We start from the raw sequence: 18,482 nt of genomic DNA, 5'->3' as shown, positions 1-18,482 counted from the left end.
ACATATATAAAAGTTGAATGCAAAATGCACAAAACTGTGCATGTGATCTTTGTGTGCGTGTTAGTCATATTTCAGTGCACAAACAACACTAATGGCAATATTTCACACAACTCCAACTTGAAATATCAACTTATCCATCACATTTGATATAACTGCATTGGACAATATAGTATACAAAATTTCACATGATTTTATAAATAAAATGAGGAAGAAAAATGAACATCACAAAATTTTCAGAAAGTTAAAAACATTTTTTAATATTTTTTATTATAAATCAATTGTTTTTCTTTTTACCAGCGACAAAATATGACATGTATACTTATAGAATGGGTGTGTACATGTCTTATCAAAATAACTGTTGATTACTGACGCAAAACAAACCAGGGGCAGGGGGACAGGACAGGAGGAACAGGAACACACACACACACACACAATACATTACAAAAGATGCATATAAGAAATGTAAAAAAGACTAGAAAAATCTTCAGGAAAGCCCATAACAGCATTACCCTGAAAAAAACCTTAAGGATCCAAAGATTTCAGTTTGAATTCCAAGTTGTCAAGGAAGAACATGTAATCTTTTGACATTTTAGGGGCATGGAGGATATTGGCAGCAATACTTGAAACTGCTTACAACAAACCTATGTAAAAAAGATCAAATTATCTTGAAACCATTCCCATTTGATACCTCTCCCCCTTTCAAACACTCTCCTCCCTGCTTTCAACAAACTGTAGAAGATCAAATCCCCCACGCAAGAAGCACATCAAACCAAACAACACCCCAAACCCTGAAGCGTACCCATCATGCTTTATGTTACCCTGCTGAGCACCCTTGGCTGGCAGTCCCAAACCACCACCATGACACATAGCTCAAGTCTTGTGCACAAAATACAATGCAACAAAATCAAAGAGCCACGAATAATTAGCAAAACCAAATGAAATCAAAGAGCCATAGATTATCAACAAAACCAAATGAAATCAAAGAGCCATAGATTATCAACAAAAACAAATGAAATCAAAGAGCCATAGATTATCAACAAAAACAAATGAAATCAAAGAGCCATAGATTATCAACAAAAACAAATGAAATCAAAGAGCCATAGATTATCAACAAAAACAAATCAAATCAAAGAGCCATAGATTATCAACAAAAACAAATCAAATCAAAGAGCCATAGATTATCAACAAAAACAAATCAAATCAAACAGCCATAGATTATCAACAAAAACAAATCAAATCAAAGAGCCATAGATTATCAACAAAAACAAATGAAATCAAAGAGCCATAGATTATCAACAAAAACAAATGAAATCAAAGAGCCATAGATTATCAACAAAAACAAATGAAATCAAAGAGCCATAGATTATCAACAAAAACAAATTAAATTGAAGAGCCACAAATAATTGGCAAAAACAAATGAAATCAAAGAGCCATAGATTATCATCAAAAACAAATCAAATCAAAGAGCCATAGATAATTAGCAAAAAACAAATTAAATCAAAGCACCATGATTAGCAAAGACTAGCTCGATTTATTAATAATGACAAACACAAGTGAAGAGGTATGAATAATCAGAAAATACAGTTGTACTCATTTCCAAGCAATATAAATATTTCCTGGGACCACATTTATCAGGAAAGAGTTGGGCTGAGGGATGGAGGGGGTGTGGGGACCACATTTATCAGGAAAGAGCTGAGCTGAGGGATGGGGGGGGGGACCACATTTATCAGGAAAGAGTTGGGCTGAGGGATGGGGTGGGTGGGGACCACATTTATCAGGAAAGAGTTGGGCTGAGGGATGGGGTGGGTGGGGACCACATTTATCAGGAAAGAGTTGGGCTGAGGGATGGGGGTGGGGGGGACCACATTTATCAGGAAAGAGTTGGGCTGAGGGATGGGGGTGGGTGGGGACCACATTTATCAGGAAAGAGTTGGGCTGAGGGATGGGGGTGGGTGGGGACCACATTTATCAGGAAAGAGTTGGGCTGAGGGATGGGGGTGGGGGGGGGGACCACATTTATCAGGAAAGAGCTGGGCTGAGGGATGGGGGGGGGGGAGGGTTCTGTTTGAGACATAGTACATATACACTGCATTTAAATGTTCTATTTCTCAACACAATTTTTTTTTTTTTACAACAATATTTGAAACTTGGATATGATCTTGATCCTTTATCTTCCATTAAAGAGGACACCCCCCCCTCCCCCAATCTCCTGCCCCAGTGCTGTTGTTTTTGTTGTTGCTGATGCACATGTGTATGCCTTAGTTATCAGTCATATATATATATGTATATAGATATATTTATACACAATAGCCATGATAATATAACAAAACCAGGTTTGTGACTAAGGTAAATGCCTATGCACATACACACACATAATTGCACTCAGTGAAAAAGATCACACTTCATTAAGAAAAAACCAAAAAAATCAACATGAGAAGGGTTGGTAGGAAGGGATGTAAGTGTGGAAATACATATCACAGAAAACATGGCATATAAAACAAATTAAAAAAAAAAAGAACAAAAACTGTCCACAGTGTTGTTTCCTAACTGTTAAACAAGAATAAAAAACGTGACTATTCCCGTGACTCAAGTGAACAGTACGTCATCAAAACACTGCTTCATGTTTCCTCAAAACACTGCTTCAGGTTTCCAACTTGTTTTCTGTTTCAAAACATGCTCTGAAAATCATAACACAAGTTTAGAGAGCATTCCATTTTTCAACACCCCTGAAAACAAAGTAAGAACTGTACAGGCATGTAGACATCACTTTGCAGAACTGAATGAATGCAGAATTAAATGCTAGAGGTCCCATAGCCCTGATGGCCATTGGGACAGTACACTTCTGTCCACTGTGTCTGGGGACAGCACAGAAAGCCAGTCCATAGTCCTGATGGCCATTGGGACAGTACACTTCTGTCCACTGTGTCTGGGGACAGCACAGAAAGCCAGTCCATAGTCCTGATGGCCATTGGGACAGTACACTTCTGTCCACTGTGTCTGGGACAGCACAGAAAGCCAGTCCATAGTCCTGATGGCCATTAGGACAGTACACTTCTGTCCACTGTGTCTGGGGACAGCACAGAAATCCAGTCCATAGCCCTGATGGCCATTGGGACAGTACACTTCTGTCCACTGTGTCTGGGGACAGCACAGAAAGCCAGTCCATAGCCCTGATGGCCATTGGGACAGTACACTTCTGTCCACTGTGTCTGGGGACAGCACAGAAAGCCAGTCCATAGCCCTGATGGCCATTGGGACAGTACACTTCTGTCCACTGTGTCTGGGGACAGCACAGAAAGCCAGCCCCATAGTCCTGATGGCCATTGGGACAGTACACTTCTGTCCACTGTGTCTGGGGACAGCACAGAAAGCCAGTCCCATAGTCCTGATGGCCATTGGGACAGTACACTTCTGTCCACTGTGTCTGGGGACAGCACAGAAAGCCAGTCCATAGCCCTGATGGCCATTAGGACAGTACACTTCTGTCCACTGTGTCTGGGGACAGCACAGAAAGCCAGTCCATAGCCCTGATGGCCATTAGGACAGTACACTTCTGTCCACTGTGTCTGGGGACAGCACAGAAAGCCAGTCCATAGCCCTGATGGCCATTAGGACAGTACACTTCTGTCCACTGTGTCTGGGGACAGCACAGAAAGCCAGCCCCATAGTCCTGATGGCCATTGGGACAGTACACTTCTGTCCACTGTGTCTGGGGACAGCACAGAAAGCCGGTCCCATAGTCCTGATGGCCATTGGGACAGTACACTTCTGTCCACTGTGTCTGGGGACAGCACAGAAAGCCAGTCCATAGCCCTGATGGCCATTGGGACAGTACACTTCTGTCCACTGTGTCTGGGGACAGCACAGAAAGCCAGTCCATAGGACTGATGGCCATTGGGACAGTACACTTCTGTCCACTGTGTCTGGGGACAGCACAGAAAGCCAGTCCATAGCCCTGATGGCCATTGGGACAGTACACTTCTGTCCACTGTGTCTGGGGACAGCACAGAAAGCCAGTCCATAGCCCTGATGGTCATTGGGACAGTACACTTCTGTCCACTGTGTCTGGGGACAGCACAGAAAGCCAGTCCATAGCCCTGATGGCCATTAGGACAGTACACTTCTGTCCACTGTGTCTGGGGACAGCACAGAAAGCCAGCTCCATAGTCCTGATGGCCATGGAGACAGTACACTTCTGTCCACTGTGTCTGGGGACAGCACAGAAAGCCAGCCCCATAGTCCTGATGGCCATTGGGACAGTACACTTCTGTCCACTGTGTCTGGGGACAGCACAGAAAGCCAGTCCATAGTCCTGATGGCCATTGGGACAGTACACTTCTGTCCACTGTGTCTGGGGACAGCACAGAAAGCCAGTCCATAGTCCTGATGGCCATGGAGACAGTACACTTCTGTCCACTGTGTCTGGGGACAGCACAGAAAGCCAGTCCCAAGCCTCTCCTGATTTAACGTTCCCCAACTTAGGTCAGGTATGCATTCACACCTGTTGGGGTGAGGAAAGTTGGAGTGAAGTGCCTTTCCCAAGGACACAACGCCATGCTGTGAGGGGGTCTTGAGCCCCAGTCACTGATTATGCACAACTTGCAGACAGTAAATGCTGAGCCAGAGAAAAGGACTTGTCAAAAAGCAGCCAGACATGACAGAACTGAACAAAGAACTGCAGTGAAAGGTGGCCCAGTGGTTAACCCCCACAAAGAAGCCAGATGCCTGGGCTGTGGTTCAAGTCTTGGGTTAGCTGAATTTTCCTTTCTCCTCCCCCTCCACAAAAGCTTGAGTGCTGGTTTGGGTGCTAGTCTTTCAGATGACAAACCTGAGGTCCTGTGCGGCTTCAACCAAACATGCCGGTCGATTTCTAACAGAGCTATATAAGGGAAGCCAGTACATCCAGGATGCAGAGACATCCTAGACAGCAAATTACAAAAAATCTAAAAAAAATAAAAAAGTGACAGGAATTACAAAGTGACAAATACAGGGACAAGAAACTAATCATGATTACCATTTATATTCTCTAAAGCTGAATTCTGAATATACACCTTCTTCCACAGGAATGTCAACAGATGAAAAAACAAATACATAAATTATATGGTGGATTAGTGTTTGTCTTTACAGTCCATCTTACTTATGTACTTTGTGAAAGATCAGTCTCAGCATTTACTTAATCCAAGTGAAACTATTCTTCCCAGCATCTTCTTTATTTCACTAAAAAGTGTGTATTTCAGAGTGTCTGTATGTCTGTGTGTGTGTGTGTGTGTGTGTGTGTGTGTGTGCGTGTGTGTGTGCATGCTTACAAGCGTGCATGTGTGCATATGCTTGTGCAGACATGTATTCACCTGCATATATATGTGTGTGAATATATGTGTCTTTGTGGTATATCTGCCCAGTGCTCAAAAGCGCTTGTGTTTCTGTGCATATAATGTATATAGGAGTGCACACGCAATACACACATAAGCATGCCATGCAACAGATCAAAATAACTCCCTCACACCATTCTTCCTCATGAGCCCACTACAAAATCTAACAGCCTGTAAGCTACGAACAAACAATACTCAAGAGTTCCAAAGGACAGTAACGTTTAACCTGTACATCATTTTCTTGTTCAGACTTTGCAACAAACGACAACCATGGCCACTCACTGCCCACAAAAGACTGGCAGAGAACCACCTCCCAGGAAAGCAGCATGCTCTTCCTGCAGAGCACACCCTTTACCTTTTCTGTGCCAGCAGGAAGGCCAGCCCTGCAGCCAGCCCGATGGCCACCAGACCTCCCACGACGGGCAGGGCCGTTTTGGCCCCCTTGGCCAGCTTCTGCTTCATCAGGTCCCGGCCCGCATTCAGGCAGTGCCGCTTCACTGAGGACCTCTGCTTGGCATGCCCCCAGTACGCATGCAGGCGAGGTCGCTTCTGGTCGTCGTGGTAACGCTCGCCCAGCCCCAGCAAGTGCAGACGGTTCATCAGTACGCACAGCGAGATGTCAGCCGCCGTGAACTGCTGTCCGCAGAACCACAGCTCTTTGGATGGGTCTGCAACAGCGAAGGGGAGTGGGTGAGGGGGAGGGGGAGGAGGGGGAGGGGAAGTCAGTACAGCTGCACTTATTCCAAATCAGTTTGATGCCAGAGACACAGCATGAGAGCTCTGTGTTCTTCACCTGTACATACCTGGAATTCACTGCCTCTTGAAGTCTGCTGCAGTCAGTCCCTCACTCATATCTCTGTGTTCTTCACCTGTACATACCTGGAATTCACTGCCTCTTGAAGTCTGCTGCGTTCAGTCCCTCACTCATATCTCTGTGTTCTTCACCTGTACATACCTGGAATTCACTGCCTCTTGAAGTCTGCTGCGTTCAGTCCCTCACTCATATCTCTGTGTTCTTCACCTGTACATACCTGGAATTCACTGCCTCTTGAAGTCTGCTGCGTTCAGTCCCTCACTCATATCTCTGTGTTCTTCACCTGTACATACCTGGAATTCACTGCCTCTTGAAGTCTGCTGCGTTCAGTCCCTCACTCATATCACTGTGTTCTTCACCTGTACATACCTGGAATTCACTGCCTCTTGAAGTCTGCTGCGTTCAGTCCCTCACTCATATCACTGTGTTCTTCACCTGTACATACCTGGAATTCACTGCCTCTTGAAGTCTGCTGCAGTCAGTCCCTCACTCATCACTGTGTTCTTCACCTGTACATACCTGGAATTCACTGCCTCTTGAAGTCTGCTGCAGTCAGTCCCTCACTCATATCTCTGTGTTCTTCACCTGTACATACCTGGAATTCACTGCCTCTTGAAGTCTGCTGCGTTCAGTCCCTCACTCATATCTCTGTGTTCTTCACCTGTACATACCTGGAATTCACTGCCTCTTGAAGTCTGCTGCAGTCAGTCCCTCACTCATATCACTGTGTTCTTCACCTGTACATACCTGGAATTCACTGCCTCTTGAAGTCTGCTGCAGTCAGTCCCTCACTCATATCTCTGTGTTCTTCACCTGTACATACCTGGAATTCACTGCCTCTTGAAGTCTGCTGCAGTCAGTCCCTCACTCATATCCTTGACAACAAATCTAAAAACATTCTTTTTCAAGCAGTCACTCCATAATGAAAGCACTTTGTACCATGTCTGTATTCTGTGGATCTGCAACTATTTCATCCATGTGCGTTTCTGAGTGCATATGTGTTGTGTTGTGTTGTGTTGTGTTGTGTTGTGTTGTGTTGGTGTTGGTGTTGGTGTTGTGTTGTGTTGTGTTGTGTTGTGTTGTGTTGTGTTGTGTGTGTGTGTGTGTGCATATTTCTTGTGTGCTTTGTGTCTGACAGATGCGTTATTGTAAAGCGCTTTGAGAGGTTTGAGATGTTGTATAACTATTATAATCATATAAATTAAGACATACATATACACTGCCTGTGCCTTTAACAGTATTGACAGTCCAGCTCAACACAGAATGAGGAGGGTTCTGGTACATACTATAATGTTTCGTACCGTATGCTACATATCAGGTTGATTCATCTGTCTACATAATGATCTCTTTGCAAACCAGAGTCCATTTTTCTTCCTTTATCTGTTTGCCTGCCAAAGTCACACCATATGACTTGTGCTATGTGCAGTTCTTCATTCTTGTATCGCTAAGGATTCCTAATTTGCCCAACAAAATCAGCATCAGCATACACAATGTATATCAATGAAACAGGCTGCAAACAGATGTGACCAAACACAATTCAATACTTCTTTCCTAGACCAGACTAAAAGAATTTCATTGCAAACTCAATACCAGACTAAATACCAAAAAAATGCCTGCTATACTGCTGGTGAAAGAGATAATGGATAATACCATATCACTGACGTAAGAAACAGGCAGAAAATCCAGAATCGATGTTGAGTTTCCATCACATTTTCTCTCTCTCTCTCTCCCTTTTTCTCTATTTAAAAAAAAAAAAAAAAAGCATTTGGCTTGTTGTTAAATGGTACTGGTCAATGATTTTTATTGACATTCGAACACATTTCCAGCCCTGGAAATGGTTGTGTCATTTCTCTAAGGCTTCATCAGACTTCCATGACTGTATGAACCCTGGTCACTGCCAAACCACACAAACCAAAGGAAACCAAACCCAAGCCAGGGACGACTTAACACTAATCTCCTCGTCACCACCTTTATCAGCTGAACACTCCCCTCATCACCACCTTATCAGCTGAACACTCCCCTCATCACCACCTTTATCAGCTGAACACTAATCTCCTCGTCACCACCTTATCAGCTGAACACTAATCTCCTCATCACCACCTTTATCAGCTGAACACTAATCCCCTCATCACCACCTTTATCAGCTGAACACTAATCCCCTCATCACCACCTTTATCAGCTGAACACTAATCTCCTCGTCACCACCTTTATCAGCTGAACACTAATCCCCTCATCACCACCTTTATCAGCTGAACACTAATCTCCTCGTCACCACCTTTATCAGCTGAACACTAATCTCATCACCACCTTTATCAGCTGAACACTAATCTCCTCTGTCACCACCTTTATCAGCTGAACACTCCCCTCATCACCACCTTTATCAGCTGAACACTAATCTCCTCGTCACCACCTTTATCAGCTGAACACTTAATCTCATCAACACCTTTATCAGCTGAACACTAATCTCCTCGTCACCACCTTTATCAGCTGAACACTAACCTCATCACCACCTTTATCAGCTGAACACTAATCTCCTCGTCACCACCTTTATCAGCTGAACACTAATCTCCTTGTCACCACCTTATCAGCTGAACACTAATCTCCTCATCACCACCTTAGCTGAACACTAATCTCATCACCACCTTTATCAGCTGAACACTAATCTCCTCGTCACCACCTTTATCAACTGAACACTAATCCCCTCATCACCACCTTTATCAGCTGAACACTAATCCCCTCATCACCACCTTTATCAGCTGAACACTTAATCTCATCAACACCTTTATCAGCTGAACACTAATCCTCCTCGTCACCACCTTTATCAGCTGAACACTAACCTCATCACCACCTTTATCAGCTGAACACTAATCTCCTCGTCACCACCTTTATCAGCTGAACACTAATCTCCTTGTCACCACCTTATCAGCTGAACACTAATCTCCTCATCACCACCTTAGCTGAACACTAATCTCATCACCACCTTTATCAGCTGAACACTAATCTCCTCGTCACCACCTTTATCAGCTGAACACTAATCCCCTCATCACCACCTTTATCAGCTGAACACTAATCCCCTCATTACCACCTTTATCAGCTGAACACTAATCTCCTCATCACCACCTTTATCAGCTGAACACTAATCTCCTCGTCACCACCTTATCAGCTGAACACTAATCTCCTCATCACCACCTTAGCTGAACACTAATCTCCTCATCACCACCTTTATCAGCTGAACACTCACTCTCCTTGTCACCACCTTTATCAGCTGAACACTAATCTCCTCGTCACCACCTTTATCAGCTGAACACTCACTCCCCTCATCACCACCTTTATCAGCTGAACACTAATCTCCTCATCACCACCTTTATCAGCTGAACACTCACTCCCCTCATCACCACCTTTATCAGCTGAACACTAATCTCCTCGTCACCACCTTATCAGCTGAACACTAATCTCATCAACACCTTTATCAGCTGAACACTCACTCTCCTCGTCACCACCTTTATCAGCTGAACACTAATCCACTTATCACCACCTTTATCAGCTGAACACTAATCCACTTATCACCACCTTTATCAGCTGAACACTAATCCACTTATCACCACCTTTATCAGCTGAACACTCACTCTCCTCATCACCACCTTTATCAGCTGAACACTAATCCACTTATCACCACCTTTATCAGCTGAACACTCACTCTCCTCATCACCACCTTTATCAGCTGAACACTAATCTCCTCGTCACCACCTTATCAGCTGAACACTAATCTCCTCATCACCACCTTTATCAGCTGAACACTCACTCTCCTCGTCACCACCTTTATCAGCTGAACACTAATCCACTTATCACCACCTTTATCAGCTGAACACTCACTCTCCTCATCACCACCTTTATCAGCTGAACACTAATCTCCTCGTCACCACCTTATCAGCTGAACACTCACTCCCTCATCACCACCTTTATCAGCTGAACACTCACTCTCCTCGTCACCACCTTTATCAGCTGAACACTCACTCCACTCATCACCACCTTTATCAGCTGAACACTAATCTCCTCATCACCACCTTATCAGCTGAACACTAATCCCTCATCACCACCTTTATCAGCTGAACACTAATCCACTTATCACCACCTTTATCAGCTGAACACTAATCCACTTATCACCACCTTTATCAGCTGAACACTCACTCTCCTCATCACCACCTTTATCAGCTGAACACTAATCTCCTCGTCACCACCTTATCAGCTGAACACTCACTCTCCTCGTCACCACCTTTATCAGCTGAACACTAATCCACTTATCACCACCTTTATCAGCTGAACACTAATCTCCTCGTCACCACCTTTATCAGCTGAACACTAATCTCCTCGTCACCACCTTATCAGCTGAACACTAATCTCCTCGTCACCACCTTTATCAGCTGAACACTAATCTCCTCATCACCACCTTTATCAGCTGAACACTAATCTCCTCGTCACCACCTTTATCAGCTGAACACTAATCTCCTCGTCACCACCTTATCAGCTGAACACTAATCTCCTCATCACCACCTTTATCAGCTGAACACTAATCTCCTCATCACCACCTTTATCAGCTGAACACTAATCTCATCACCACCTTTATCAGCTGAACACTAATCTCCTCGTCACCACCTTTATCAGCTGAACACTAATCTCCTCATCACCACCTTTATCAGCTGAACACTCACTCCCCTCATCACCACCTTTATCAGCTGAACACTAATCTCCTCGTCACCACCTTTATCAGCTGAACACTAATCTCCTCATCACCACCTTTATCAGCTGAACACTAATCTCCTCGTCACCACCTTTATCAGCTGAACACTAATCTCCTCGTCACCACCTTTATCAGCTGAACACTAATCTCCTCATCACCACCGTTATCAGCTGAACACTAATCTCCTCGTCACCACCTTTATCAGCTGAACACTCACTCTCCTTGTCACCACCTTTATCAGCTGAACACTCACTCCCCTCGTCACCACCTTTATCAGCTGAACACTCACTCCCCTCGTCACCACCTTTATCAGCTGAACACTCACTCTCCTTGTCACCACCTTTATCAGCTGAACACTCACTCCCCTCGTCACCACCTTTATCAGCTGAACACTCACTCTCCTTGTCACCACCTTTATCAGCTGAACACTCACTCTCCTTGTCACCACCTTTATCAGCTGAACACTCACTCTCCTTGTCAATGGTTTTTACCTGCTTCCACCTTCAGGAGCTGCTCCTCCACCTGGTCCAGCACTGTCTCCAGGTCATCCATCTGCTTGGTGACGTTCTCCTTGGTCAGCATTGCTGGCCTCTTCTGGTAGGCAGCCGCCCGGGCAGAGTACGCTTCACGCAGGTCAGGATGTTCATCCGCAAGCTGCTCCGCTTTCTTCCCCATGATCTGGTTGGTGGCCGTGATCTCTGGAAGAGGGTGAAAAATTGTGACAGTTCTGAGTGAAAGTGCTTTGATTTGTTTCTGCACAAATATTCAGCCCCTACATAGATTAAACATTATCTATTTTATTAGTTATAAATACATTCTATATTCATTATCTATTTTATTAGTTATAAATACATTCTATATTCACAAGATTCAGCCCCGCCAGAGATTAAACATTATCTATTTTATTAGTTATAAATACATTCTATATTCATTATCTATTTTATTAGTTATAAATACATTCTATATTCACAAGATTCAGTCCCTACATAGATTGAGCATTATCTATTTTATTAGTTATAAATACATTCTATATTCATTATCTATTTTATTAGTTATAAATACATTCCATATTCACAAGATTCAGTCCCTACATAGATTAAACATTATCTATTTTATTAGTTATAAATACATTCTATATTCACAAGATTCAGCCCCGACATAGATTAAAAATTATCTATTTTATTAGTTATAAATACATTCTATATTCATTATCCATTTTATTAGTTATAAATACATTCTATATTCATTATCTATTTTATTAGTTATATAAATACATTCTATATTCAGTTAGTTATTACCTATTACTACAACCGGTCCAGTGACTGCACGGATAGAGAGCTGGATTGTCGGATGACCTCCCTGACTTAGATTTCCAGTTTCGGCAGACCTGGTGGGTTAACTCACTCAGTACTGCCAGTTAGCTCCCCTGACTTTCCCCACAGATGACCCATTTGTATGGATAAGAAATAAAATCGCCAAAAAACAAATGTTAGAATTTATTAAGTGAAAACTTCCAAACTGATCAGTAACATAACGAGTTAGTTGGGGACAAACTATATAAATTCATCCCTTCTATATAGTTCTAATGCTATTATACAGTGAGATGATGAAAGTATCTATATTTTTTGTTTGAAATTTGCACACACTGATGACTTCTAAATGAATCCAGGAAAGCACACTGAGTTTGAAACAGATTAAATTCAGAGTTGTTACAGGACTTTTTGGTAGTTGTGATAAGGTGCAGGAGTTGTGTTAAATCCCAGTGGTTTACCTTGTTCAGACAATGTGGGAAAACACACTGCAAAGTGGTTAACAGGTTAGAAAACCCTGGGAGCATGTAAAGTCAGTCCTATGTTGTGGCACATGGCTTGCTGTTTACCAGAAACAGATTGAACTTGGTGGTTATGGTTTCCATGTAATTGTGCCAGTGGAGACACTTTGTGTGGATTTGGGAATACAGGTATAATTTTACAGTCATGAATAATTAAGGAGTTGTTAAGCACAGAGTTGTCAGTCATGTGTTTGCATGGTATTTTATGTTACCAATTGTTGTTGGTGGATCAGCTACCTGGAGCTTGCTTTTACTGGACATAGATAATAGCAATTTTAGCATATTGCTGGGCATCTGGTTGAGGGTGCCAAGATAAGTAATGCATTGCTGAGGTTGACGGCATATTGATATTTGTATGGTATATATATATATATATATATATATATATATATATCAGCCTTCAGAGCAGTGATGTCCAGCATATGTTGATGTTACTGTTTTTGACCTTGGTCACTGGTTGTGTATGTGTTCTGGGTGTGCTGTTCTAATGAAAACACCAAATAAAAGCCACTCCATGTGGTCCTGTTTTGGGTGTGAAGGGAGTGTGAACCTGACCGATCCTAACCAACAACACCTACCTTCCTCTTTTTACACAAGTATCCATCATCATCATCATCAAAACGGTCAGACATGTAAAAGCCCACTACGTACATGTGAACCTGACCGATCCTAACCAACAACACTTACCTTCTTCTTTTTACACAAGTATCCATCATCATCAAAACGGTCAAGACATGTAAAAGCCCACTCATGTACAAAGAAGTGAACATGGGAGCTGCAGCCCACAGATGAAAAAGAAGAAAAATCATCATCATCACCATCATCATCATCATCATCATCACCATCACCAAATATCTGTCACCTTACTCACCAGTTTTGCATTTGAGCATGCGCTTTGGTATTTTGATGCCAGAAACGGAGAATTCTGGGAAACAGAAGGTACCATAGGTGATGGCGTACATGTTGATGTCATTCAGCATGCCGCGCCATTTGGACACCTCCTTTCCCATCTCTGTGCTCATGTCCGGCACCAGTTTGCTGTCTGACAGACATCAAATAATATCATATAGTACTTTCATCATGCCAACTCCAGTGTCCCACATAGGGGGCTCGAGGCACCACAATACATGCACTGCAGTAAAAAATGGCAAACAACAACACATTAAAATGTACAAGAAAAAATACACACACACACACACTAAAACCAAAATACATATTGCAAACATGAATTATCAAAATATGCATTACACATACATGTACAAACACACCCTCAAAGAGGCGTCAATGTCTTGAGACAAATCCATACATATCCTACATCTGCTAGGCAGATGCCTGACAACAGCAGTGAATTGTATCCACAGTGCCAGAGAACAACAGCTATGTTGCCATGGGTTCTTCTTCAGTGTGCCAAGTGCATGCTGCACACAGGGCCTTGGTTTATTGTTTCATCCAAATGGCTAGATGAGGTCTTTGATTTTTCAGTCATACTTGGGACAAAGGGCGAGACCAGGATTCAATCACAGACCCTGTAATGGCAGGTAAGAGAAGAAGGTGGCAGAAAGGTAAGGACGTTTCTCTGCCAATACAGTGTCCTTGGGGGTGTGGGATAAAGAGGAAGGTGACGTTTCTCTGCCAATACAGTGTCCTTGGGGGTGTGGGATAAAGAGGAAGGTGACGTTTCTCTGCCAATACAGTGTCCTTGGGGGTGTGGGACAAAGAGGAATGTGACGTTTCTCTGCCAATACAGTGTCCTTGGGGGTGTGGGACAAAGAGGAAAGTGACGTTTCTCTGCCAATACAGTGTCCTTGGGGGTGTGGGACAAAGAGGAATGTGACGTTTCTCTGCCAATACAGTGTCCTTGGGGGTGTGGGATAAAGAGGAATGTGACGTTTCTCTGCCAATACAGTGTCCTTGGGGGTGTGGGACAAAGAGGAATGTGACGTTTCTCTGCCAATACAGTGTCCTTGGGGGTGTGGGATAAAGAGGAAGGTGACGTTTCTCTGCCAATACAGTGTCCTTGGGGGTGTGGGACAAAGAGGAAGGTGACGTTTCTCTGCCAATACAGTGTCCTTGGGGGTGTGGGATAAAGAGGAAGGTGACGTTTCTCTGCCAATACAGTGTCCTTGGGGGTGTGGGACAAAGAGGAAGGTGACGTTTCTCTGCCAATACAGTGTCCTTGGGGGTGTGGGATAAAGAGGAAGGTGACGTTTCTCTGCCAATACAGTGTCCTTGGGGGTGTGGGATAAAGAGGAAGGTGACGTTTCTCTGCCAATACAGTGTCCTTGGGGGTGTGGGACAAAGAGGAAGGTGACGTTTCTCTGCCAATACAGTGTCCTTGGGGGTGTGGGACAAAGAGGAATGTGACGTTTCTCTGCCAATACAGTGTCCTTGGGGGTGTGGGACAAAGAGGAATGTGACGTTTCTCTGCCAATACAGTGTCCTTGGGGGTGTGGGATAAAGAGGAAGGTGACGTTTCTCTGCCAATACAGTGTCCTTGGGGGTGTGGGATAAAGAGGAATGTGACGTTTCTCTGCCAATACAGTGTCCTTGGGGGTGTGGGATAAAGAGGAATGTGACGTTTCTCTGCCAATACAGTGTCCTTGGGGGTGTGGGACAAAGAGGAATGTGACGTTTCTCTGCCAATACAGTGTCCTTGGGGGTGTGGGATAAAGAGGAAGGTGACATTTCTCTGCCAATACAGTGTCCTTGGGGGTGTGGGATAAAGAGGAAGGTGACGTTTCTCTGCCAATACAGTGTCCTTGGGGGTGTGGGATAAAGAGGAAGGTGACGTTTCTCTGCCAATACAGTGTCCTTGGGGGTGTGGGACAAAGAGGAATGTGACTTTTCTCTGCCAATACAGTGTCCTTGGGGGTGTGGGACAAAGAGGAATGTGACGTTTCTCTGCCAATACAGTGTCCTTGGGGGTGTGGGATAAAGAGGAAGGTGATGTTTCTCTGCCAATACAGTGTCCTTGGGGGTGTGGGACAAAGAGGAAGGTGACGTTTCTCTGCCAATACAGTGTCCTTGGGGGTGTGGGACAAAGAGGAAGGTGACGTTTCTCTGCCAATACAGTGTCCTTGGGGGTGTGGGACAAAGAGGAAAGTGACGTTTCTCTGCCAATACAGTGTCCTTGGGGGTGTGGGATAAAGAGGAAGGTGATGTTTCTCTGCCAATACAGTGTCCTTGGGGGTGTGGGACAAAGAGGAAGGTGACGTTTCTCTGCCAATACAGTGTCCTTGGGGGTGTGGGACAAAGAGGAAGGTGACGTTTCTCTGCCAATACAGTGTCCTTGGGGGTGTGGGACAAAGAGGAAGGTGACGTTTCTCTGCCAATACAGTGTCCTTGGGGGTGTGGGATAAAGAGGAAGGTGATGTTTCTCTGCCAATACAGTGTCCTTGAGGGTGTGGGACAAAGAGGAATGTGACGTTTCTCTGCCAATACAGTGTCCTTGGGGGTGTGGGACAAAGAGGAAGGTGACGTTTCTCTGCCAATACAGTGTCCTTGGGGGTGTGGGACAAAGAGGAATGTGACGTTTCTCTGCCAATACAGTGTCCTTGGGGGTGTGGGATAAAGAGGAAGGTGACGTTTCTCTGCCAATACAGTGTCCTTGGGGGTGTGGGACAAAGAGGAATGTGACGTTTCTCTGCCAATACAATGTCCTTGGGGGTGTGGGATAAAGAGGAAGGTGACGTTTCTCTGCCAATAGTGTCCTTGAGGGTGTGGGATACACACATACACAAACACACACTCATGCACACACTGCACAGCACCTGTGGGGAACTCTTTATCAATGTAGTCCACAATGACGGCCGACTCCCTGATGGTTTTCTCCCCGTCCTGCAGAGTGGGCACCGCCCCATCAGAATTGATGCGCATGTACCAGGCCTCGATCTGCTCCCCCCTGATGATGTCCACAATGACCGGCTCATACTTCACCTCCTTCTCCCTCAGGGCCACCAGCACCTGAACACACACAGCACACACACTGCTTCATAGTTCAATTGTATTACATTTTGTCACAACATATTTCTCTGTGTGAAGTTCCAGTGCTCTTCCTGGGGCAGTGTGTCACTACAGTACAATGCCAAAGTTTCATGTTTCTTTTTCTGCATTCGTTTTCTTATCAAAGAATGTGTGATGGTCAGTTGTGTTTGACTATGACTGTATGAGTATGACCATCAGAACAGCAGAGGAGGCAACTGCTGTCCAGACTATCTGGGCTAGAATCTGATTATACTATTTATAGTGGAGTGTGTCTTGCCCAAGTTAAATCCTCTCTTGGCCAAGAGAGTTTTAGGACAGCACTGGGATGGTCCCCAAAGTCCCATTATACCCAAAGGCTGCAGCACTAACAGCCAGTGCAATCTTACCTCCTACTATCTTAGTTTGTGTGTCATAGTCCTTCATTATAAACAAAGCAGTAAAAGAATTCCCAATGCAGATTTATTTGTGTGAAATTTGGGCTGCTCTCCCCAGGGTGAGCAAGCCACTACAGTGACAGCATCACCTATTTCTTTTATATAATTCACTTCTGCCTGCAAAAGTATTTGCTTTCCTGTCAAAGTGGATTTTCCTACTCATTTTTGCCAGGGACAACCCTTGCTGTGGGTTCTTTTACACCCACTTAATGCATGCTGCACACCAGACCTCAGTTTATTGTCTCATTTGAATGACTCCATGTCCAGACCACCACTCAAGGTCTAGTGGAGGAGGAGAAAATACTGATGAGTGTAACTCTTAATATTTTGAACCAGTGCACTCAGGTGGACACATTACTTCTAGGTCAACACTCATGTCAGGGAGTATGAGAATCAGTTTTTCTGCTTACAGTTTCTTTTTGTTTCTACAGAATTACTTTTCTTTCAGAACTGGTTATTACATATATCATGCACTGTTTGCTTATAGTAATTACTGACATTTCCTTCTATTATTTCAAATGTTCTATTCATCACTGTGATAATTATCAGTCTCCAACTTACACAGCAAATTGCTGAAATATCATTGTCAAATAATGGCATTATGATAAAACATTAAATGCTGAAAATATTGTCACATCATTGTTTTTAACTGAGCCATGTAATGATGCAGCAACTTTCCTGTACCGACAGCACATGTGTGTGTGTGTGTGTGTGTGTGTGTGTGTGTGTGTGAGATAATTTGCCACGACCCCCCACCCCTCCTCCCCACCCCCAATTTTCCCCCAAATATATACTAGGCTCAAGAACAATATATATATATATATAACGCTTTGCGATTTCATGAACCATGGTTCATTATCATTCGTTCAATGCATACAAGGTCAGTGAGTTCAAACAATGTGTCGGTAGATTAGCCGGTTAAATCTAATGAGCAGGATAAAGTGAATAATAGTTTACCACTTGGGAAAAGAATGACAGCGGGTGATAGTACAGTCGCACTTGACGGTCGGACATTTTGCTGGCTTGTTGTTTGTAAGTGCCACTGGGCTTTCACGTTCCTATCTCCGAAGCCGACTTCGTCTTTTCTGCAAACAAGCAGATAATACGTGCGTGCACGGACTTCCGTAGTGGCGCAGTTCATTTTTCTTGCCTTATTTCTAAACTTACCTGCAGCTTTTAAAAAAAAAATTTGCAAACAAACTTTTATCAACGAAACATGTATCGTGGTTCATTTTTAAATGTACCTAACTATAACATGAAACAGTTTCGCAGTCGTAGTGACTGTACTAAGGTTTTTCAGTAACAAGGACAA

At 43.8% G+C, this 18,482-nt stretch overlaps 1 protein-coding gene across 1 annotated transcript; it reads right to left on the bottom strand.

The window, feature by feature from the left end:
- Positions 1–3,991: 3,991 nt before the first annotated feature.
- Positions 3,992–18,470, bottom strand: LOC143285560 (ganglioside-induced differentiation-associated protein 1-like). The gene is made up of 5 exons (XM_076592947.1): positions 18,128–18,470; positions 16,523–16,715; positions 13,624–13,794; positions 11,413–11,619; positions 3,992–6,037 (listed from the first exon to the last, which is right to left on the bottom strand). Exons 1-5 carry the CDS (start codon positions 18,182–18,184, stop codon positions 5,721–5,723), a joined length of 945 nt encoding a protein of 314 aa, XP_076449062.1. The 5' UTR covers positions 18,185–18,470; the 3' UTR covers positions 3,992–5,720.
- Positions 18,471–18,482: the final 12 nt, after the last annotated feature.

The sequence above is a fragment of the Babylonia areolata genome, chromosome 9 (assembly GCF_041734735.1).
Source record: "Babylonia areolata isolate BAREFJ2019XMU chromosome 9, ASM4173473v1, whole genome shotgun sequence".
Lineage (NCBI taxonomy): Eukaryota > Metazoa > Mollusca > Gastropoda > Neogastropoda > Buccinidae > Babylonia > Babylonia areolata.
Note: the sequence above shows the minus strand (reverse complement) of the source record. Positions and strands in the feature narration are given on the sequence as shown.